General features: G+C 35.7%; 2 protein-coding genes across 6 annotated transcripts in view; both read left to right on the top strand.

The window, feature by feature from the left end:
• The window catches only part of LOC126018963 (40S ribosomal protein S4, X isoform-like), a 965922-nt gene that overhangs the window by 384258 nt on the left and 555801 nt on the right, over positions 1-25863 (top strand). The window lies entirely within an intron of this gene.
• Positions 1-25863, top strand: part of BTBD10 (BTB domain containing 10) — an 81932-nt gene that overhangs the window by 53258 nt on the left and 2811 nt on the right. For all 3 annotated transcript variants that reach the window (XM_049781045.1, XM_049781046.1, XM_049781044.1), the window contains 6 exons: positions 5104-5297; positions 7828-8113; positions 12819-12921; positions 14795-14915; positions 22209-22406; positions 25163-25273. In XM_049781045.1, the coding sequence (XP_049637002.1) occupies positions 5104-5297; positions 7828-8113; positions 12819-12921; positions 14795-14915; positions 22209-22406; positions 25163-25273 (1013 nt within the window). The remainder of the gene's footprint in view (positions 1-5103; positions 5298-7827; positions 8114-12818; positions 12922-14794; positions 14916-22208; positions 22407-25162; positions 25274-25863) is intronic.

Below are 25863 nucleotides of genomic sequence, written 5' to 3'. Positions count from 1 at the left end.
CTTTATTTCTTTATTTTTTTTGTTTTTGGGTCACACCCGGCAGTGCTCAGGGGTTACTCCCGGCTCTATGCTCAGAAATCACCTCTGGCAGGCAGGAGGGATTCGAACCACTGTCCTTCTGCATGAAAGGCAAACGCCTTACCTCCAAGCTATCTCTCTGGCCCTCTTTCTTCTTTTTTAGTGACTGGATTAGAATGTCTACATCTTTTATTATAGTATACATTTAAGTGATAAATCATTTGTTATTTAGAAAACCAATTTTATAATAGCCTACTTCTATTTATCTTAAATTGTATGTAAAAATCACAATGCTATAATATATATATATATATATATTTTTTTTTTTTTTTTTTTTTTTGGGTCATACCCGGCAGTGCACAGGGGGTTACTCCTGGCTCTGTGCTCAGAAATCACTCCTGGTAGGCTCGGGGGACCATATGGGATGCCGAGATTCAAACCACCATCCTTCTGCATGAAAGGCAAACGCTCTCTCTCCGGCCCCCAAATGGTATATTTTTATTGTTTAAGAAATTTAAACAAAAAGAAAAATGGTCTATTTTCCTAGGTAGCTACATTTTTAGTATTATTCCTTTTATATTTTTTTATATTTTAATCAGGCATTTTTGTTTGTTTGGGGGCCACACCTGATGGTGCTCAGGGATCACTTCTGGTGGTGTTAGGAGACCATAGGAGATGCAGAAATCAAATCCTGTTTGCTGTTTGTAAGGCAAGCTCCCTGCCTCTCCAGTCTCTCATTTGACTTTTTTCTCCTTCTTCCCAAAAGATTCTTTTGAAATGTTTTTATAGGTTACAGAAATTTTTTTTAATTTGTTTTGCTTTTGAGTTATATTACTTCTTCTTGACTGTGAGATTTTATTATGTATATTATATCTGACTTTGTAACTTTCATTACCTTTTTGGGAAATGTTGAATTGTTAAGTATTTTCTCTTCCTTTCTTTATAATTTTCACTTACACCTGTATTTTTGGGCACTTAGAATTGATTTATCACTTAACTCATGCTTTGTTTTTCTATTTTCTCTTTATTTTGGTTAATGTCTGTTGCTCTGTCTTCAGAATCAAAATCTTTTCTATTATGTATCAGCTTTTATTGATTTTACTCAGTATTTTTTATCTTTGATAAATCCTTTTTATCTCTGGAAATTTGTCTTTTCTTTACCCCCTTTCTACCCTATTTACACCTAACTATGCTTAGGATATAGAGCACAGTATACTTTGTGCTACTTATTTTAGACAATACATTTAGTCCTTGTTACTTTATTTTATCTAGAAGCAGGTGTTGAGGCTGATGTACTCTTTACCTGACCTCAATTGATGTAATATTAAACCCTCTTAAATGCAGCATGAAGCAGTTATCTTTTCTAAATCTGTTTGTTCTCATTTTCTTTTACACGTTAATTTTGCCCTTAGAGTGCTTTCTGGTCTAAAATTATTTAATTAGACAAAATGGGATTATAATTAGTTTTCTTTGACACGTTTTTAAAGGCCTGGATTTATAATATGGTTCATTTGGGAATAAAAAAATCTGGAAGTGTATTATGATACCTTTAGGTTCATTTAAAATCTAAATATTTTAGAAATGAGACCAGTATTTTCAACAGCATGCTTAGTAGTATTTAATTTTTCAGCTTCAAAACTATCTGGTGGAAATGCTTTTTCAGTTAATTTTCCTAGCCCTTAAATGAAATATTTATCCTGCATTTGCCTTCATCTTTGTTGTGTTTTCACCCTATTCAATTTTTAAGAGATAAATATTTAGAATATATGCTCAGAACACATTTAAAATTTCACAGCTGGAACTGGAGAGATATTACAGGGCACTTGCCTTACATGAAGCTGATTTGGGTTTGATCCCTGGCATCCTATATTATCCCCTGATCCCCATTAGGAATGATTCCTGAGCCCATGGCCAAGAGTCAGCTCTGTTACCACAGGGTATGTCAGTCCCTAAAACAAAATCAAGTAAATTCACAGGTAAAAATAATTTTAAGTTACTTTTTTATTATATGATTTTCATTGTTAGTATGGATTCTGTCCTTTTTTCTACTTTACAAAGTAAGTCAAATATTTCAATTTTTAAAAAAATAACTACAGTAGAATCTTTTAATTTGTTATAGTTGAAGAAAAATATTTTTTAAGGATAAAACCTTACTTTGATCTTTCTTACTAGAAAGAAGGTGGTAGTAATTAATTTTTTCCTGAAGATTTATGAGATACAGTTGACTGATAAGGGTAATAGGTTGTTTTATTTCTATAATTTTAAAGGTCACCCCTATTGTACATCTTTGTAGTTTGTTACTGTGAGATGATGATTGATTTTTATTATGAAAGAAAGCACAGTATTACTAGCTAATAAGTCAACAGAAGAGAGGCCCTGAAGCACAGCAAGACTTTAAAATTTTTGAGTCAGAAGGGAGTTTAAACTTGAGAAATCTTTGTCAAAGGACAGTCTAGAATAATATTTAGGAGGACACTAGAATTAATCAAAAATCTTGAGTTCTTCCTTTGAGATTTTTTTGTTTTGTTTCTGTTTGGGGGCCACACCTGACCTTGTGAGTTATTCCTGGACTTATTCCTGCTTCTACACTCAGGAATTATTTCTTGCAGTGCTCGAGAGACCATATGGGATACCAGGATAGAACCAAAATCAGTCTGTGCAAGGCAAATGTCCTAACCCCACAGTATTACCACTTTAGCCCCCTTTCTCTGATATTTTAAAGTATTTATCACCTAAGACTTTATCTTTATATAAATTTATAAAAATATCTTTTTGAGATATATGTAGTCATTAGGTATTTGACATTTTGAATAACATTTAATATGTTTAAGATTCTACATGTAAAGTTTTTATTTTTAAGGAAATGAGAGGCATTACTAAAAATAAACAAGTTTTACATGCCCATGTAATAATACTGCTATACTTATAAGCTTCTTGTGAGCTTCTCTATTGATATTTAGCACATAGTACATGAAACTTAATATGTGAATGATTCTGTCAACTAAACTATTGTAGTTAATCATAATTCTAAGTTAATTATTACTTCATTTTAATGGGAAAACTTGCCCTGTGTGATCTAAATTGTTTTATTTTGACTCTATTTGAACTTTAGAGAAATTTCTCTAAAGCATGTTGAAAAGAAGGCCAGAAGTGTATAGTACAGGGGTTAAGAAACTATAACCCCTGGGCCTGAGAGATAGCACAGTTGTAGGGTGTTGGCCTTGCAAGTGCTGACCCAGTACCAACAGGGGTTTGAATCCCAGTATCCCATATGGTCCTCTGTGCCTGCCAGGAACGATTTCTGAGCAGAGAGCCAGGTGTGGCTCAAAAATAAAAAAATAAAAAATAAACAAACAAACAAAAACCCCAAAAAATACAAAAGAAAAAAAAAAGAAAATATGACCCCTTGACTTGCAGTGTAATTCACTCTTGCACTGCAAAATTTGCTGAGCACTCAACACAGAACTGGGAGTAGCTCTGAGGACTTTCATATGTGGCTTAAGCACCCCCCCTCAAATAAACGAAGATAACGATTACTTTAAAATAAAGCAATATTTTATTTACATAATTTTTTTTTTTTTTTGCCATAGCTGATACGTTCAGGGCATACTCTTGACTAATCTCAGAGATAACTGGGGGAATTGGGTAACATGGGTTAGCCATATATACAAGGTAAGCACCTTGCCTACTGTCCTCTCTCTCTAACTCTAAAGCAGTGTCTTTGGGTCTGGAGAGTTAGATGAAAGGATTTGCATACAGAAGGCTTGGTTTCAATTCTTGGTGTTTCATGATTCCCCGAGCACTGAAAGGAGTAAACTCCAAGTACGAAACTGGGGAACAGCCCCTTATTTCACTGGGCCTGTCTTCAAGTCAAATTTTGAGGAGTTTAATAGCATCAAAATATGTTGATGAAATTACCAGGTTAAATTTATTTGACAGAGAGGTTAGTTACTTTGCCTTGATATTTAGATAGTTATTGATATTTAGTTAGATAGTTAGTGCCTTGATATTTTGAGTTCCATAAGCTTGTGCTCTTTTCCTCTTTATTTTTGTTGTTGTTTTTTGGACCACACCCAACAGTGCTAAGAAATTACTACTGGACCAGGTTCAGGCCACATGGGATGCTGGATATCAAACCCAGGTCAGCCACACTCAAGGCAAACACCCTACTCTCTGTGCTATTGCTCCAGCCCCTTTTTTTCTTTTTAGATCATACCTTGTGGTACTTAATACTTAGTCATAGAACAGTGCTCAAGGATCATTCCTGGCAGGACTCTGGGAACTGGGTACTAAAACCTAGTTGACCATATACAAGGCAGGCATTAACAACTGTAGTGTCTCTTTGGCTTCATCTTTTCCACTCATTTCATAATGAAAATGAAAGATCAGAATACTTTTCAGGGGCCAGAATGAGAATACAGTGGTATGCATTTACCTTGCATGCAGCTGACCCAGGACAGACCCGGGTTCTATTCCTGGCATCCCCTATGATTCCCTGAGCCTGCCAGGATCGATTTCTGAGCACAGAGCCAGGAGTAATACCCGAGTGTCACTGGGTGAGGCCCAAAACAAAACAAAAACGAATACTGTTTAGATTCTTGTGGTCATCACCAGCATTCTTTGCTACTAAGAGCATAGAACACCCTTAGAAGTTAACATTTCTGGGCTTTAGTTTTCATCTGTGAAGAAACCATTAAATGATCTCTAATATAGTGCTCCAACATTGGTAAACTGTATGAATTTGAAGTTTCAGAATTAGTAGTTTTAGAAAGTAAGTTTTAGAATTAAGATTTTGATTGTTGCTTAAAAAAAGTTTAAGGCTGGAGAGAACTTACATAGGCTTTGTGTGTAAGAAGGCCCGCATTCTATCACTGGCACTGTATACCCCAGCACTATCAGAATCAATTCTGTAGCAAGGGCCAAAAGTAGCCCCTGAGCTTATATCTATATCTGTAAATCTACAAAACTAAGTTTATATATATACACACACATAAATATATGGTTTGTATGTACAAAAAGGTGTTTTTTTCTTTAAAATGTACTTTTTACTCATTCTATTTTTATTGATAATTTTTTTTCTATTAGTACTCCCTCACGTGCTCAAGGATTTGTTGACCACACCAAAATGAGTCTACATGGTGCTTGTGGGGGACATGAACGATCAAGAGATAGACGAAGGTCAAGTGACAGGTCACGGGATTCATCACATGAAAGAACAGAATCTCAACTAACTCCTTGCATTAGAAATGTTACTTCTCCAACAAGACAGCATCATATTGGTAAGTAAAGTCAATTTACTTTTCCCTTCTCTTTGAAAGTATGCATTTACCATTTTTGTTTGTTTTTTATTTGGTGCTTGGTGCGCAGAACCTATTCTTAGTTCTGTACTTATGAGTGGCCCCTGGCAGTGCTCAAGGGGACCATATGTGATGCCAGAGATCTGAAATGGGATCAGTGGGATCTCTGCTCGTACAATTTACAAGTGCCTTGACCCTTATATTATCTGACCTACTTGCCTTTTTAAAGTAATAACATTGAATTGTACCTAGTACTTTAGTTTAAATTAACTTCCTTTATTAAGTTGCTTCTATTTTAACATTGCTTGGTTTTTTTCTGTAAGAAGCAAGAATTTACTTAAAAGTGAATGTATTTTATAAGTCTGGGATGATTTCAGTGTAAAGTATACAATTGCTTGAGATAGTAATGTTTTTTTTATATAGTAATATTAAAGCTGATATGTAACTTTGTTTATTGATCATAGATTATAGCATTTAAATGTACAAAATTAGTTTTCTTTAATATTATGTTGTATTATTTTTTAGAAAAGTTTTTAAGTATACTGATAGAGCTTGATTAATTATACACTGGAAGTAAAACTAGAACATCAAAGTTATTTTTAATTTTTCACATTTTTTTAGTTTAATAGCAGATCAAAGGAGGTATAAGGTGTTGCTTGCTTGACAGCTAGCTCTTTTTTTTTTGGTTTTTTATTTTTGAGCCACATCTGGCAACGTTCAGGGGTTACTTCTGGCTCTGCACTTAAAAATAGCTTCTGGCAGGCTCAGGGAATCATGGGATGCCAGGGATTGAACCCATGTCTGTCCCAGGTCTGCTCTGTGCAAAGCAAATGCCTGACAGCTTGTGCTATCACTCTGGCCTGACAGCTAGCTCTTTTATTTACTATAATATGTGAGTATTATCTTGGCACATACATATATATTTATGTATTTATATAAATAATTATATGTATATATATTTAGTGTCTATAAATGACCACTTTAAAACAAGTATATATAAGCTGTGTAAATTTGATTTTTATTTTCCACTAGAGAAAGTGCCAAACTATATTCATTGTCTTATAACATGAGCATTCCTGATCATCTGTGATAAATCAAAAGAATTTATATTAGGATCTCATTATGCAGAAAACATGCTAATATCAAAATAGGTCCTTAAAGTCAGATTTTTGCGCCAAAAAATAAAAAAATGAAATACAGGTTGATTTTTTTTTTTTTTTTTTTGCCACATCTGGTGATGTTCAGGGGTTAAGTCTTTCTCTATACTCAGGAATCACTCCTTGCAGTGCTGGGGACCACCATATCAAATGTTAGGGATTGAACCCAGGTTGGCCACGTGCAACTGTATTTTCTATCCAATTCCCAGGTGATAGTACTTTTTGTTTCTTTTGAGGGGGGTTGCGTGGCACACCCACACCAGCATGCTCAGGATTACTCTTGGCTCTGTATTCTTAGTTACTCCTGAAATTAAACCATGGTGCAAGGCAAAAACCCCTTCCCTATACTATTACTCTGGTCTCTGGAGTTGACATTTTTTTATATCTGAAGTCAGTATTTGGAAGGGGAAGGGGCTATATAATTATTTCATTACATTAGCAAATTTTGCTTTGTCCCCAATGCTATCAGCATTGTGGAAATAGGTACTAAGAGGGAGGTATGTCAGAGAATCTGAAGATAGAGAAAACCTAATTATATAATCAGCAAAGCAGTACAGAATGTTCTGAGTAGCCTGAGTCATGGAGGAATTTGGCAAAAGCGAATGAAACTGATGAGATGGAGGTACATTTTTAGGCCACCTTTAAAATTTAGTCATTAGTTCCTTAAGGAAACTTACTTCAAAGTCTTTAGTTTTCTTTTCTAAAATATTGGAACATATAAGGTTTTTCTGCATTTTAATAGTATTTCCTACCTATTAAAATTATAGACTGTAACAATCACAGGAAATTTGCAGTGGTGTTTATTTTAAGCAAAAGTGAGAACAGAAAAGCATCAGTTACATGAAATTTATTTAGTAGGTATTATAAGTCATCTAAAATAAATGCTTTTTTGCTGTCCTGTCCTTAGTGAAATTAAATTTTATTCTTTGGAATCTTTGTTTAGTGAAATAAATATTATATTTTTTGGTTTTGTTTTTAGAATGCTTTTGCTTCCAAAATTTGTACAGTTTGAATTATTATTCTTAGTAATTTTTACTAGTTTCAATGCTTGTTTGTTGAATATTTTATGCCTTAGTTTTTATGTTTTAAGAGGAGTAGTAACCTAAAACTTTTCTTAATTTTGATCTTAATCTGGTTCATCAACTGTATATTCTTTTAGAAGTTTACAAATATTGGTTATTGTAGAAAATACCTCATCATTTTAGGTTTTATTCCTGGAAAGTAAAGTAATATATCCTTTTCTCTGAAAATGTTATTTAAAATCAAAAGGCAGAAATACTGTTATTTAAAATAACTTTTCTAAATAAAAAATTTCTAACGGATAATTTATATGACTTCTAACATCTTTATTTCAGAACGAGAAAAAGATCATAGTTCCTCTCGCCCAAGTAGTCCTCGTCCTCAAAAAGCATCTCCAAATGGTTCCAGTAGCAGTGCTGGGAACAGTAGCAGAAATAGTAGTCAGTCAAGTTCAGATGGTAGCTGTAAGACTTCCGGGGAGATGGTATTTGTATATGAAAATGCAAAAGAAGGTGCTCGGAATTTAAGAACATCAGAACGAGTGACGCTAATAGTGGATAACACTAGATTTGTTGTAGACCCATCCATTTTTACTGCACAGCCAAATACAATGTTGGGCAGGTTAGTATTACATTTCTTAATATACTAACTATATAAAATACTTTCCCATTATTTAATTTTTAATTCATTTTACAATAATTGTCTTGAAAATATAATGTTACTATTTTATAGATGAACTTAGTTTTGAATGTTAACTTGCTAAATCAATACAAGTAGAAAATGGTACACTATAAGATCTTAGATTTGATTTTACTTTTTATACACTTCGTGGACCCAATAGGAATAGCAAACTTAATATTAATGAGAACAGGATACTGAATAATCTCTACAGGGTCAAAACTATAGATTTTCTGGGTCCAGAGTGATAGCACAAAGGATAGGGAGTATGCCTTGCATGTGGCTGACCCAGGTTTGATTCCTGGCAGTCCATATGGTTCCCCAAGCCTGCCAAGAGTAATTTCTGAGCACAAAGCTAGGAGTGACCTCTGAGGTGTTGGGTGTGCCCCCAAACCAAAACAACAAAAAATTTATTATAGATATTCTCTAACAAATGGAATTTAAAAAATAAAAATGTTTCCTTCTCTTGGAGCTTCCAAATTCTACCATCAAAATCAGCATATTTGAAAGGAAAAAAACTCCCAATGTCAAATCCCAGCATGAATTGTCAATTTGATAGTAAATATTTCTAAAAAAAAAAATGAAGAAATGCCTACTAGAGTGAGTAAGAGGAAATTGTCATCTAACCTGTGCTAATCCCAGGTTATAGATCAATTCAAAGTTCATAGTTATGGGTACTTTAGTCTAAGAGTATGTAAACAATGTAAACATTTTTTTCAGCATATTCCAAACTAGGACTAAATAGTTTTTAATTGTAAAATTAGTACATTTTATTTTGATATGATTGAAATAACTGGTCAATGAAATGAAATAAACATTTATGTGAGGAAAATTTTCTAGTGTGGGTGCAGTTTGTCTATTTTTATTTTTGACTTTGTGATTTTGGGCCCACGCAAGCATGCTTGAGGAATCTTTGTACTCCACCACACCCCCATCTCCCAAATGATCAAGATAGAACCTGGCCCTCCCAAATCAAAGCCTATGCTCCATATGCGTTACCTTGTAACCTTTACCCTTTACCCATGTCCATGTCAGCATCATACTGTGTACATTTTTTTTCCTGCTTTCTGGACCATACCCAGTGATGCTCGGGTTAATCCTGGTTCTACAGTTATTACACTTCTTGGATACCATATGGGATGCTGGAGATTGAACCCAGGTTGGCTGCATGAAAGGCAAGCACCATATCTGCTGTTTTGTCTCACTGGCCCTATGATACTTTATACATTTTTTTGTTTGTATTATTTTTTTTTTTGTTTTTGGGTCACACCTGGCAGCACTCAGAGGTTACTCGGCTTTACACTCAGAAATCGCTCCTGCCAGGCTCAGGGCGCCATATGGGATGCCGGGATTAGAACCACCGTCCTTCTACATGCTAGGCAAATGCCCTAGCTCCTTGCTATCTCTCTGGCCCCTACTTATACATTTTTCCCCCACTTTTTGTTGTTTGGTGACTCTCAGGAATTACTCCTGGCCATGTGCTCAGAAATCGTTCCTGGCTTGGGAGACCATAATGGAACGCCACGGATCAAACCGAGATCTGTCCTGGTTTAGCCGCATGCCAGGCAAATGACCTTCTGCTGCGCTATTGCTCTGGCTTCAAAACTGTATACATTTTGAGTAGATTTTTGTTTTTTGTTTGTTTGTTTGTGGGTTACACCCGGCAGCGCTCAGAGGTCACTCCTGGCTCCACGCTCAGAAATCGCTCCTGGCAGGCTTGGGGGACCATATGGGATGCCGGGATTCGAACCAATGACCTGCATGACAGGCAAACGCTTTACCTCCATGCTATCTCTCCGGCCCCGAGTTTTGTTTTTTAAAATACATTCCAAAGAGGCCTGGAGAAATAGCACAGAGGGTAGGGCATTTATTTCACAAGTGGCCGACCTGGGATCTGTCCCCAGCACCCCATATGATCACTCCCAAGCACTTCAAGGAGGTAATTCCTGAGCCCAGAGCTAAAAATAATAATCCCCGAGCATTGCCTGGTATGGCACTTAAAAAAGAAAAAGAAAGAAAATAGAGAAAAACAAAAACATAAGCAAAAACAAAACAAAACAGGCAAACAAAAAACATCCAAAAGGAGACTAAGCTTGTAGGCATTTTTTTTTTGTAGTAAGGAGATTATTATTGATGGAAGTTAGTGGAGTTGACACTGCTAATACTTTATAATATTTCTATACTTTAAAGAAACACAGTTTAAAATAAGAATGCCTAAAATATTTTCTTGAAATATTAAGCTACATTTCTTTAAAACAAATTTTAAAAAAATCCTTCAGTTTGTGTGTGTGTTTTGATTTTAAAAGATAGTGTTGGCCTTGTATAGAAAGTTGTTTTTTTTTTTTTTTGGGGGGGGGGTGGGTGTCACACCCGGCAGTGCTCAGGGGTTATTCCTGGCTCCAGGTTCAGAAATTGCTCCTGGCAGGTATGGAAGACCATATGGGACGCCGAGATTCGAACCGATGACCTCCTCCATGAAAGGCAAACACCTTACCTCCATGCTATCTCTCCGGTCCTGAAAGTTTTAAATATTGAAAAATGCATGACATTTGATTCCTCAAAGATTGTTTCTTTCCTTTTTTAACCAGTGAAAACTGCCTTTTATATTAACTGACTATAAAGTATGTCTTTGGGAATGAAAATTGTGTTCATGTGAACTGTGAAAAGCAGCTGGCATTCTTTGGAATACTTCGAAATGGACCCAAAAAATGGTTTTGTCCTTTATCAGTTTCTGTGTTCTGTCAAAAGAGGAAACTATTTAAGTTGGGGAAATTGTCGAATAGATTATTTTAGATTAATTATATTTATTTCAGGAGTGGTAGAACTCAATTTCAGAGGTCCATCTTTCTTTAATCATAAGTTAAAATATTTCCTGACGGGTCCGGAGAGATAGCACAGCGACGTTTGCCTTGTGAGCAGCCGATCCAAAGCCAAAGGTGGTTGGTTCGAATCCCAGTGTCCCATATGGTCCCCCGTGCCTGCCAGGAGCTATTTCTGAGCAGACAGCCAGGAATAACCCCTGAGCACCGTCGGGTGTGGCCCAAAAACTAAAAAAAAAAATTCCTGATAATAATTAAACTTTTTACTTCAAAAGACATTTGACAAATTGCCTTTACTATCAAAAGGCCATTAGCACAGTTTAAAAAAATCCATTTTTTTTTTTTTTTTTTTTTTGGTTTTTGGGTCACACCCGGTGACGCTCAGGGGTTACTCCTGGCTATGCGCTCAGAAGTTGCTCCTGGCTTGGGGGACCATATGGGACGCCAGGGGATCGAACCGTGGTCCATCCAAGGCTAGCGCAGGCAAGGCAGGCACCTTACCTTTAGCGCCACCGCCCGGCCCCCCATTTTTATTTTCTTAAGTGGAAATAAATTATTTAAATGTTATATTTTCCATATCCCTCCATCCTTGAATTTGCATTTATTTTAAAGTTATTTAAATTTTTTATTTATTTTTGGTCCTGGTTTCTGACTCTGTGGCTCAGAAGTTAGTAACCCCTGGCAGTTTTTTTTCTGTTTTGTTTTGTTTTTAGGTCACACCCAGCAGTGCTAAGAGTTACTCCTGGCTTTTTATGCTCAGAAGTCACTCCTCTCAGGCTTGGGGACCATATGGGATGCCAGGATTCAAACCACCATTCGTCCTGGATAGGCTGCATGCAAGGCAAATGCCCTACCACTGTTCTATCTCTCCACTCCCTTTATTTTTGGTTTTTAACCCCTGGCAGCTTTAAGGGGACCATATGTGGTGCTGGGGGATTCAAATCAAACCAGGATCAGTGGCTGCAAGACAAGCATCTATCTCTTGTCTCAAATTTATTTTAATTTCTGGTTCATAAGTATATAAGAATTGTTAGCTATATTGTTTATATTTATAGTAAGATTTTGAAAAGTAAAGCTTATTTGCCTGTACTATTTCCCCCTGGTTTAGAGTACTGTATGTGCTGTATTATAGTAGTACCTTTGCAGTAAAGACTGTAGTTTTAAGGAAAGGTACAGAAAATGTGATTTCTTTTTAGTCTTACCCCAGTAACAGTAGTTTAAAAAAAAACATCTTTTCTGGGATAAACAATGATTTTTTTTTTAATTGTTTTCATGTGTGGTACTTAAATGTACACAGCAAGGAAGCCACAAAGGGCCACAACAACATAAAGGAGAACTGATTCACACAGTGTAGTTGTGGGGTGGGGTGGGGTGGGGTAGTGTTAAAAGGGAAAGAGGGGCATTGGATTCCTTTGGGAAGGGGTAGGTACACTTGTGATATGTCTAGTGTTGGAAATTTGTGCTTGAAAAACCATTATTGACAATATTGTAAACCACAAAATCTCAAAAATAAAATTTAATTCACTGTTTCTCCTTAGGTTAGTTGATTATTTGATTACCCAATCTAATTATGAAGGGGCTATAAAGTTTTATTATTAGCTTGGGAATTTTTTTACGTAGATTTATTTTTTACTTTTAGGAAATGTTTACATACTCATCAAAAAGGAAATATTTTTAGTATTTCTTCATCATTTTTTATCAGAGTAGGTTTTAATAAATATTAATTAGTAATATGTTTAAATTATAGCTCTAATGTTTCTATATGAAGTAAAATTTTTCCTTTTGAAAGAAGAATTTTATGGTTATTTCTCAATTATTTGCTATCATAGGATGTTTGGATCTGGCAGAGAACATAACTTTACACGGCCCAATGAGAAGGGCGAATATGAGGTGGCAGAAGGAATTGGCTCTACTGTGTTTCGAGCTATTCTGGTGAGTACTTCTTTCATATAATATATTCATATGTTCTTATATATGAATATAATAATTTATATCTACATGATTTTTAAAAGTTAAAAATATGTCATTTAATTCACCCTTATTTTAATGCATAAAGATAACATATATCAAAATGGATTTTATGACCTTTGTGGAGATAGCATTAGGAATGACTTAATCCTTTGGGTCTCTCTAGACTAGGGGTCTCAAACTCAATTTACCTGCGGGCCGCAGGAGGCAAAGTCGGGGTGATCCTTGAGTGCAAAGTCAGTAGTAAGCCTTGAACATTGGGGGGTGTGACCCAAACAACTAAAACAAAACAAAACAAAAAAAAAGATTCCTCTAGGGCAGGGCCCAAAATGTTTTACGGAGGACTGTTTGCGGCCCATGATTTTGAGACCCCTGCTCTAGACAATTCTTTAAAAGGTTTAGTGCTAAGATTTGTATAGTATACTCTTCCCTCTTTAATTCTCTTAAACAGATGACTACTTTTTTGCTCCCTAAAAATGACTGTGGCACTTGAGTTCTGATATTTATCAAAAAGAGCCAGAAGAAAATTTGAATTAGTACGAATTTGTATTTATAAATTTAAATCAGTCATAAAGTTTTAATTTATAGTGTGTGGCAGTTTATGAAAATAAAGTTCTCTGAAATAGTTTTGTGGAGAAATGAGGAGTGAGGATCCTGGGTTCCCAGACAGGAAAAATAACAAGAAAAAAATACCAAAATATATTTTGCTTTTATTGATGCAGCAATTTTAATATTTATGTTATTGTGACTCTGAATCTTAACTTTTTATGAGTGCTACCCCTATTTCCATTTGATCCCTGGTGGAATTGACAAATGTTTTTACGAGCTATGGAATAACTTGTCTGTAATTCTGGACCAGTCCCTAACACTTCTAAGAATACTTTAGAAATAATTTCTATTATATTAATGTGAAAAACACCTGAGGATAGAATTTGGGGAAAGATTATGCATTCATTCTTGGTTCTTTTTTGTTTAACATATTTTAAAAGTGTACCTAACTTTGAAGGTCTTTTTTGAAATACTTAAATTTTGCTATATTCTCTAGGTTATATTAAGGTAATTGTTTAAAATATGTTATTCAACTAAGTGACTTCATTTTTGGGGGGGCACACTGCATAATGCTCAAGACTTAACTCCTGGGAACTGTATGGGGTACCAAGGATCGCCCAAACCACCATATTATTGCTCCAGCCAGCCCCCTAAGTGACTTATTTATATTTTTGGTTTATGGACCACACTTGGTGATGGTCAGGGGTTACTCCTGGCTACGTGCTGGGAAATTAATACTGGCAGATTTGGGGGACCATCTGGGATCTCAGGGATCAAATCTGCCATGGCTGTGTGCAAGACAAATGCTGTGCTGTCTCTCTGGCCCCTCTATGTGACTTCTTAAAAGAGTTAAAATGTTTAAGGTAGTTGTATAAAACAATAACTTGTGTGTAATTCTATGAATTAGCTTGATATTGTAGAGAGGAGAGATGAAAAATTTAATGGGGACTCCTTGATGCTAATCTTTAACTCTGTTTAAATAATTACATTTATTTAATACATTTTTTTCCGTTTTGGGGGGATTATAGTTCTTAAGGATTACTCCAAGGTGGTGCTTTGGGAGACTATGTAGTGCTAGGTATTGAACGGCTTAGAATGTCAGAGAAATTTGGCCCTAATTATTCTTAATAAAATGAAAATGGGTGGATAAAAATTCCATCTGTCTTAACATTCGATAATGAAATCTCAGAACTCCAGCGATTTTTGAAATTGCTACCAGCCTAATCTTAGTTTTGGCTATCTCATGCTACTAATGTTTTATGCATCTTTACTTTTTTTCCCCCTTCAGGATTACTATAAAACAGGAATTATCCGTTGTCCTGATGGTATATCTATTCCTGAGCTAAGAGAAGCATGCGACTACCTTTGTATCTCTTTTGAATATAGTACGATTAAATGTAGAGATCTCAGTAAGTATGATGTTTTGTATGTGATCTGTGGTTTGTAGTTACAATATTGATGTATAAAGTCTAAAAATCTTATTACTAGCTTATATATGTATATGTATATATATATTTGTTTGTCTGTTGTTTATTTTTGGGCCATACTCAGTGATGCTCAAGAGTTACTCCTGGCTCTGCACTCAGAAATCGCTCCTGGCTTGGGGAACAATATGGAACACCAGGGGATTGAACCACAGTCCATCCTGGGTCAGCCACATGCACCACCACTCCAAACCTTAGTCACCTACATTTTAAATGTTTAATTGAAATGTGAAACATGTTTTTCAGAACAAGAAAGATCTTTTATAAGCTTCTTATGAAGTTTTTCATCTTTTTTTGTTTTGTTTTGTTTTTTTGGGCCACACCTGTGGCACTCAGGGGTTACTTCTGGTCCTGTGCTCAGGAATCGTTTTCCTGACAGGCATGGTAGACCATATGGGATGCCGGGATTCGAACCAGCATCTTCGAACCAACATCGGTCCTGGGTTGACCACTTCCCAGTCAAATGCCCTACCTCTGTGCTATCTCTCAGGCATTTTTTTAAAATGTAATTATTTCATGAATTAATTCCTAAATATTCAACTGTTTTCTCTTATTCATTGCTAATCTTCATCTATAATTTGAAACTCCTGGCTTTGGTCAAATGTAGTATTTGCTTAACTGCTCATGTCACATCAGTCAAAAATGAATAATTATTTTCTACTTAGCATGTAAGGTAATATCCTGTGTCAATATGGAATGTGCAAATCTCAAAAATGTTTTATATGAAGAGATAAATGACTTAATCCAAAATTTCCAAAAATCTCATAAGAGTCTAGAACTGTGGAATTTAACTTATTTGTTGATATTCTTTTCAACACCTCCCAGGAGCTTTCCTTTCCACTGTTGTACCAATAGTAAAAGACTGAGAATTATCAAATGCTGACTTGGATTTTAAATCATTAGGGAAGTTCAGAAGGGAGATGTTATGTGGACTTAACGCATAGAGAAGCAATTCAGAGGATATAGATAGTAAAGAACAAATAACAAGAGGCAGATAGATATTAAGGGTTAAGGCACTTACCATGCATCCTGCCAACCTTCTGTTGAGTCTCTGAAACCCTGTATGGTCCCTGAGCACAGAGACAGATTAACCCTTGAGCACTGCTGGATGTGGCTTCCCCACTGACCTCTTGGTTGACACCCCCCCCCCCAAGTTTTATGTTATGGTTCCTTCAGATATTCTTGTGATCAATGAAAAATTTTGATTTATAGTAGTAAGAAGGTCATTCTGAGAGCCAAGACTTTTGAGATTAAAGATGCAAAAAGTTTACCTTAGTATTAACCTAATTACAACAAAAAATTAAATGATACACATATCTTTGCTTAAATATTTTTATTTTTGGTTTTTGAACCATATATGCTGTTGCTCAGGGCTTATTTCTTCTGTGCTCAGGGGATCAATCTTGGCATGGCTCAGGGAACCATATGTGGTGCAGGAGATTCAATCTGTTTGCCTGCAAAATATACATCTTACCCTTGTACCCTTTCTCTAATCCAAAAGGTTTTTCGTACAAATGAATATTCTTAGTTTATTCTTTGTATTGTGAGAGCTATTCTAAGTTTGTCGTTTGATGCTATGCTTGCCCTAGACATAAGTATCTTCATCTTGTACTTAAATTTAACATTAGCATGACAGAGTGTTAGAAACTGTAAATGAGAAATTTTATTTAAAAAATTTTTTAAGATTCTTACCATATATAATATTGAAAGTATAATCAGTTTTTAAAACATAAGTATCATACTCTGAGAAATGGTAAAGGAGAAAAGGCACTTAGTTTGCTGTACTCCCATAACCGTTCTGTCCCTGGCATTTTAGGATCCTCAAGCACTGCCAAGAGGGTCTTCTGAGCACAAAGTTCAGAGTACCACAAGGTGCAAATCCAACCATCCTTTTTTGGGCTTTATTATAATTTAACTACTTGAAAATGAGTGGTGTTGGGTCACACAGCGGTAGGGCATTTGCCTTGCACACAGCTAACCCAGGATGGACCCTGGTTCGATCCCCAGAATTTCATTCCCCTGAGCCTGCCAGGAGTGATCTGAGTGCAGAGCCAGGAGAAACCCCTGAGCACCTTCCGGAGTGTTCCCAAAATAAAAAATTATCAACAACAACAAAAAGAAAATGACTAGTGTTATCAAATCTTTCCCTAAGTAACATTTTCTTTTTTGCCAGGCATCTGTTTTTGTTTGTTTGTTTTGTTTTGTTTTGTTTTGGTTTGGTTTTTGGGCCACACCTGGTGACACTCAGGGGTTACTCCTGGCTATGCGCTCAAAAATCGATCTTTGCCAAGTATCCTTAAAGTCTCCATAAATTATCAAGAGGAAATAGGTGATAGTTACCTTAGTTTAGTTCAGTGGTTCTCAAATAGTGGGGCACACCTCCCAAGGGGTGGCACGTTTGACCTGGCAAACACTGTCATAACAAGCTAAGCCTCGTGTTTATGTCTCTGTGTATTTCTGGAGCTGAGAGTTGCTGTGTCCGGCTTCAAACCCTGCTTCGAAAAGCTATGCATTGCAAAACATGCTTATTGTAGCCATTAATCCAGACATCACCTCTGATTAAAAAAACAGCTCAAGGGGCCAGAGAGATAGCATGGAGGTAAGGCATTTGCCTTTCATGCAGAAGGATGGTGGTTCGAATCCCGGCATCCCATATGGTCGGTCCCCTGTGCCTGCCAGGGGTGATTTCTGAGCATAGAGTCAGGAGTAACCCCTGAGCGCTGCCAGGTGTGATCCAAAAACAAAAAAAAAAAAAAAAAAAAAAGAAAAACTCAAATTATTTTATATATTTTTGTTTTGCAGGTTAAAGTTTGTTTGTTTTTTTTTAGATAAAGATACTATTTACAGATGGGGGGGGGGCGAAAAATGTTTTCTTCTTCCTAGGGGGGCATGACAGAAAATAATTGAGAAGCACTGGCTTAGTTGAATCCATGACCTTTATTATGTATGTGTGTATGTATGTATGTATGTATGTATTTGGTTTAGACTATACCCAGCAGTGCTCAGGGGATATTCCTGACTTTGCACTCAGAAATCAATTCTGGAAAGGCTTGGGAGATCATATGGGATGCCAGGGATCAAACCTGAGTTGGGCGCGTGCAAGGCCAATGCCTACCTACTGTCCTATCGTTCCGGCCCCATGATATTTATTATGCTTAATGATTTAAGTTGTCTTTTGGGCCAGAGAGGTAGCACAGCAGTAGGGCCTTGCAAGCGGCTGATTCAGGACAACAGTGGTTTGAATCACGACATCCCATATGATCCCAGAGCCTGCCAGGAGCAGTTTCTGAGTGCAGAGCCAGGAGTAACCCCTGAGCTCTGCTGGGTGTGACCCAAAAACAGAAAAAAAAAGTTGTCTTTTATTCACAAGACCATTTCACTTAGCTTTGTGTAATTATATGTGATTGTCAAAAAAATAGCACAAGAATCACGCTCCCTTTTTTGTTTTTTGTTTTTGGGTTGCACCTATGATGCTTAGAGTTTTCTCTTGGCTCTGCACTCAGGGATCCCTCCTGGTGGTGTTGGGTGACCATTTAGGGTACCAGGGATTGAATCTAGCTAAGTTGTTTGTAAGGCAAGTGCCCTGCCCACTGTACTGTCTCTTTGTTCCCCACTTTTTAGTTCCACAGCCCTTTGATCATAATTTTCCTTGTCATCATCATTTATTAAAGGTTTAAAGGTAAGACTTGATGTGAAGTGATGGAAGGATAGATTGTTAGGTTAGGTGCTTGCCTGGCAGGTTGCCAACCTAGGTTTTGATCCATGACACCTCAGCTGGTCTCTTGATCTCTTACAGGAGTGATCCTGAAGACAGCCAATGTGGCCCCAACACAAGCAAAATCTTTATGTATAATTTATGTAATAATATTTTCCTAGATTTATTTTAGGCATTTAGTATAATTTATAATAGTTCCTAGATTATTTAGTTATTTAAATCTAAAGGTTTATAATAGACATTGCTAAAGCAAAATAACATACTATTTGGGGAGGAGAAAATAATCTTAAAAAATATAGAACCTTGAGCAATAGCACTGAGTAGAGCACTTAATTTAAATGCAGCTAACCAGGGTTCAGTGCTCAGCATTGCATATGGTCCCCTGAGCTTCTCTCCAGGAGTGGTCTCTGAGCACCACCAGGAGCAAGTCCTGGACACTGCAAATGGCCTAAAACAACAATAAAATATAAGATAAATTTTATACTCTAGTTGTGAATTTTAAGGCCCCATATTAATTTTTCCTGCACATATGTGCCTTTATTAAATATTAGATTGAAACTTTACACCAAAGCCTCTGTCTTTTAGCTAAAAATATTTGGTTTTGCTTTTTTCTATTTTGGGAATATAACTCAACGTGTTGGTGGGGGGGTGGTTCTGGAGATGAGTAATTATATTCTAGGCAGAAGAAATTATATTTTCAGAAGCAGTAAGATTAGTACAGTAAAGTTAGAATTCTCATTCTTCTGTCAGAACCTTAATATAGAGTAAAAACGTCTATTTAAAGTAATGATTCTGCATCCAGTTGGATTATAAATTTCTTTAGAGCCTACATTTTCTAGACAAGCACTATTAATATTGAAGAGTTTTAAAAACTAGGATTAAATTTGGTAATGAAGGTCTAAAACAGCGGTCCTCAAACTACAGCCCGCAGTCCACATATTGTATTTGTTCCCATTTTGTTTCTTCACTTCAAAATAAGATATATGCACTGTGTATAGGAATTTGTTCATAGTTTTTGTTTTTACCCTAGTCTGGTTCTCCAACAGTCTGAGGGACAATGAACTGGCCCCCTGTTTATAAAAAGTTTGAGGGCCACTGGTAAAGCTTCAGAATGAAATAGTGTTTTGGGGTAATAGTGATAAGGAAAATGAAATCTAAAGCACCAGTCGTGAAGACCTAAGAGGAAGGAAAGACCATCTAGTTGGAGCTGGTGGATTTAACCAAGTATCAAAAATTGAGGTTATTTTCAAGTCTATTGAAAAAAGAAGTCTAGGGACAAACTATAGAATATGCAGTCTCTGAAATAGATGCCTTAATGACTAGATTATTTCTGTCTCTCTTGTCTCTCAAAATTCTGACAGACAGACTTGTGTCATATGGATACATAGTTCAAACTTGAGGATTGTGCCTTTTCAATTTTATATTTGTAGTGTATGACACAAAGCAAGGACTCAGTAAACATTTTACATTATTCCTGTATGTATTATTGGATCATATTTTTGGTATCATTAGTCATTTCCCTTTCTATAAATAGTAATCTCCAGATTCAGACATACTCAAATATGACCAATCTTCTCCACTACCAAAAATTTTTACTTAGAAATTAGTTTTTGGAATTCTCTAAAAGATATATCTATATCTATATCTATCTTAATATATTAAGAATTAATATATTTACTATGTTGATGCCTACATATTTCATTTCCAATTTTTTTCTATATAATTTTTGTCGTCGTTCTTTGTTTTGGGGTCACACCTTTTGGTAATCATTGCTTAACTCCTGGCTCTGCTCTCAAGGACCTTTAGGTTTTATGTTACCTTATTTTAACTCTTTATTATTATTATTATTATTATTATTATTATTATTATTATTATTAGTTTTTAGTTTTTGGTTCATACCCGGTGGCACTCGGGTTACTCCTGGCTCTGAGCTCAGAAGTCATTCCTGGCAGACTCGGGGACCATACGGGATGCTGGGAATCAAACTGGAGTTCGTCTGGTGTTGGCCATGTGCAAATGCCCTACCGCTGGGCTATTGCCCTGGCCCATTTTTAACTCTTAACTCTTTATCTTTGTCTGCTTGGCATTTCTTATTATGGAGTAAACTATTAACTATAAATATATCTAAGTATTACAAATAACTGTCCACACATAGCTAAAAGGGAGGAAAAGTGAGGAAGGTAAGGTAGCAGTGGTTATTATAAAAGTGCAAGTGTTGAAGCAGTGAAGAGTAATACAGCTGGAATGAGTGTCAGTAATAGATTGAAATTAAATTAGAAGTTAGGAGAAAGATAAAATGGGCATATCTAAGAGTTTGGCTATTCAGGAACTTAAAAAATTATGATAACTTTCTATCCCTGAGAGATATTTTACTAATATAAAAAAGTTAAGTCATCAATAAATAAATAAAGTCATCAATTAATTTGCAGTATCAATCTTGTATAATTCAACAACACTTGAATGGGGAAAATTCCTCTGTAGGAGACTGCTGTTTTGTCTTCCAGTTCTTTTCTAATGTGCCAGTAGTTCCTGAGTCCTGAAAGACTTAAGTTACATATAGATTACCATTGTATAAAATAATAGAAGGAATGAAAAGAAAAAAATTGTATTAGTGCATGTGGTTTTGTACTTGATAAGCTGGAGGACACAGAAAGATATGTCTTTTATCTCTTAATTTTTATGTCAATCTATAATCTATCATTCTATATTTTGAAGCTTATTGCAGTTAGGTAATGTTTCTTTTCCCTCTTAATCCAAAAACTAGTTGATTCTTTTTATTATAAGCTTCCATACACTGAACTATTTATTAATCCTTCAAATTTTCTGAAAAAACAATTAGGAGATAGAATTCTATGACCTTTTTTGGTTTTGATTTGTTTTGTTTGGGGGGGGGAGGCTATACCTGGTGCCGCTCAGGGATTACTCCTGGCTATGCGCTCAGAAATCATTTCTGGCTTGGGGGACCATATGGGGCCTGGGATCAAACCAGGTTTGTCCTGGGTTAGCTACATGCAAGGAAAATGTCCTACCACTGTCCTATTGCTCCGGCCTCATGAATTTGGTGACTTTTATTTAATATGGATAAAATTAAAAATAAACATAGATATACTTTAAAATAATTGCATAATTAATGGAACCATATATATGGTAAAAATAAATAACTCATTTGTGGGAAAGATCAGGATTTAATTTTAAGTTTGTAAACACAGGCAAATTATTTCATGATATGTAACATGAGAGTTGTTTTTGTTGGATACCTTTAATTCACCTTTTTTTGCTATTAAACTGTATGGTTCTTTTAAAAGCTATTCTTAGGGACAGATTTTTTTTGTGTTTTGTCTTTTTTTTTTCATTCCTTTTCAGATAACCACTATATTGTCATACAGGGTCAGTCTCAAAATTCATGCTGAAATAATCTTTTTTGTTGTTTTATTTTTTAATTTTATATTACTCTTTTACTTATCAGTGATTAATAAAATATATTTTTCGTTTTATCATTTTAGGTGCCCTAATGCATGAGTTATCAAATGATGGTGCTCGTAGACAGTTTGAATTTTACCTGGAAGAAATGATCCTACCTCTTATGGTAGCTAGTGCCCAGAGTGGGGAACGAGAATGTCACATAGTGGTGCTTACAGATGATGATGTGGTTGATTGGGATGAAGAGTATCCGCCACAGATGGGAGAAGAATATTCACAAAGTAAATATATGGTGGCATGCATTGTCTTTTGTAATATTGATTACAATTTTTTTTCATAAAGAACATTTTTATACTTAAAACTCTTACCTATATAAGGAGTCAGCAAACTGTGACTTATGTCCTAATCCAGTTTATTGCCTGTTTTCATAAATTCAGTATCTATGCATCGTCTATGACTGCTTTCATGCTGCAATGGCTCCGTTGAGTAGTTGCAACAGAGACTGCATGGCTAGCAAAGTTCGACATCTTTACTCTCTGGCCTGTTCCAAAAGTTGTGCCCATCCCAGTCATGCACAGAAATGGTTGCTGTTTGTTGAGTCTGGGTCTTGAGAGATTTTTTTTTTCTTCGCATTTAAAAGCATCCTGGAGAAGTAGATCTTGAAATAGTGGATATAAAAAAAAGTTTATTTTAAATAACTTCATATGTAGCTTCAACTCATTGATTTCAAATGTTTTTACTAGCATGTATAATCCTAGAAAAGAGAATATATTTATAGATTAATAAACCTTTCAAAGAGCTTTATTACCATAATCTATCACTAGATTATTCTGACCAAAATAGCATGTCTTCAATGGTAATGACCAACTGTTTATTCCCAAATTTTGTTTTAGTTTATTTTTAAAATGATTTTACTTCCAAATCTTTTTTGTATAGTCTTTTAATTAGGGGTAAGTGAGAGTTGGGCGAAGTATATTAACCAGTTTCATAGTTTGAAAAGATGGAATTGGAAGAATAATTTGAGAGATTAAATAACCTAATTTCTTACTTTTTTCTATAGTTTGTATGAATTAGATTAAAGCTTTAGTAATATAGGAAGTACCTTGACCCTTTAATTTCTAACTTTTTCAACTTACTTTTTTCTAAAAATAATAAAAGGCAGACTCCAAGTAGGTATACGTATATGTGTGTTCTAAAGATCTTAAAAATATATACTTTAACACATCGTGGTCGCACTTTTTAGAATTTGCCTCGCAGGATTTCTTTCACACGGTATATGTTTTTGGACAAGTTATATAAATATATTTTAAATTTATTTTATTATATATATAATATTATTTTTGCCATACCTAGTGATGCTCAGGAGATATTCCTGCTTTCTACTTAGGAATCATTCCTGGTGGAACTTGGGTGACCTGAGGATTGATCCTAGCTCACGCAAGACAACACCCTAGCTGCTGTGCTCAGTCCAGCCCAGAGATTGATTGCTTCTGTTGTTCTAGCCATATTCTTAGACTCTTTGCTGACAGTAGTTTTCTGTAGTGATGTGTGGGATAAAATTTCGTGCAAAATTCAGGAACAATAAGTTACCCAAAAAAGCACAGGATATGAACTTTTGTTGTTGTTGTTGTTGTTCATTTTTGTTTCTGTTTCTTTGGACTTCACCTGGCAGCACTAAGGCTCATTCCTGGCTCTGTGCTCAAAAATTGCTCCCGGCAGGTTTTTAGGGATCATATGGGATGCCGGGATCAAATCCGAGTTAGGCATGTACAAGTCCCCACCTGCTGTACTATTGCTGTCACCAGGATAGGAACTAACTTTTTTTTATATGAAGGATGTCTGAACATAGAATTTTTTTAGTTTTAAAGAAGTTTCTCAAGAATAGAGCCAACCACAAGCACAGATACTACATTATAGTATACAGGAATTACGATAGACCTGATTTTTTTTCTTATTTGTTGAACTTACCATTTTAGATGGTTTTTGGTTTGTGGTCTTGTTTTTGATTGTAAGCTTTGGAAAGCTTAAAATGACAAAAAATTTTTTTTTGTTTAAAGTCAGATACATTTTATTTTGTACCAGCCTGCAAATTCTTTTGAGGCTATAGAGATAACCTCATCAATTAGATTTTACTAAATGTGGCATTATCTATTTTGAGATAACAAATCTTTATCTTAAAGTATCAGTGATCTTAAGGACCTAGTAATAAAAAATTACAGACTTATCCCATGAGTAGCATTTGTTTACGTATTTTCCTTTTATTGGCTCCTAAACCAGCATGCTTGGTTTGTGAGTGTGTTTTTCTTTTTTTGAAAAAACCTTTGCAGTTCACCTTTTAAGGGAGATAACTCCACCTGACAGAGAGAAGGCGAGGAAGGTCCATCAATCTAACTCCCTGAAGTTCCCAGCTCATTTCGAAGACTCAACTTGTTGTCAGTGGAATGTCTGTCCTTTGCAAAACCAGTTTGCTCTAAACAGACTAACATAGGCAGAACATGCTCGAATCTGCCACTTTTAACATCCATATTAAATGGGGCTGATCGCCTGAATGAAAAACAGCTTGTGGGGGAGGGTCTTTGTCTGTTGGGGGAATTATTAATAGTCACTCAATCCATTAAATGTAATGTGTCCATTTTGTGCTCTCTGTCAAGGCAGTCCTCTCAGGAGAAGGGCTTGTAGGCATCATAGCAGCTTGTTTGATAATAACAAGCATCATTTGCTTATTTGATAATAACTTTTATGGCGGTCCTTTTATTTGAGGAAATTGGGCCATATTTCATTTTAGTGTTTGTATGCGATATATCTTTCAGATAAATATTCTTCCTATGGATTGGGTTACCTGAATGATTATTAAAGCTTTTCCTGATTCAACATAAGTAGAAATTTGCTTAAATATTAACTATACTGAATTGTCCTGTCCTGTTGGCTAGTTATCCTTTGGCATCACTGCATCCATGAATTGGGCCCCTTTTAATTTAAATTTAGGTTCCTCTCCAAGTATTTTGACTTTAATAAGAACTTTCTTTTTTGTTTCCAGTTATTTATAGCACAAAATTATATAGATTTTTCAAGTACATTGAAAACAGAGATGTGGCCAAATCAGTTTTGAAGGAGAGGGGTCTTAAGAAGATTAGATTGGGAATTGAAGGTAAGACTTTTCATTATTTTTATTATCTTTAAAAAAAGATTAAAAATTGGATCCCATTTAGTATATATTTTGAATGATTTGAGAAAAACTAACACAATTACCAAATGTTCATGCAGTAAATCTAATTTTTTGTTTTGTTTTGTTTTTTTGTTGGCGGTGCTCAGGGGTTACTTACTCCTGGCTATCTGCTCAGAAATAGCTCCTGGCAGGCACGGGGAACCATATGGGATGGCGGGATTCAAACCAACCACCTTAGGTCCTGGTTCAGCTGCTTGCAAGGCAAAAGCCGCTGTGCTATCTCTCCTGCCCCGAAGTAGATCTATTAATAAAAATAAAATGCAGAGACCGGAGAGATAGCATGGAGGTATGGCATTTGCCTTGCATGCAGAAGGAGGATGGTTCTAATCCCAGCATCCCATATGCCCCCTTCCCCCCTCCACCCCCCCCCCCCGAGCCTGCCAGGAGCAATTTCTGAGCATAGAGCCAGGAGTAACCCCTGAGTGCTACCTGGTGTGACCCAAAAACCAAAATTATTAAATAAATAAATAAGTAAATAAATAAATAAATAAAAGTCAGCCTTTCTTTACTGG

This window comes from Suncus etruscus, chromosome 9 (assembly GCF_024139225.1).
Source record: "Suncus etruscus isolate mSunEtr1 chromosome 9, mSunEtr1.pri.cur, whole genome shotgun sequence".
In the NCBI taxonomy this organism is placed as follows: domain Eukaryota; kingdom Metazoa; phylum Chordata; class Mammalia; order Eulipotyphla; family Soricidae; genus Suncus; species Suncus etruscus.
This window is presented reverse-complemented; position numbering and strand designations above follow the sequence as displayed.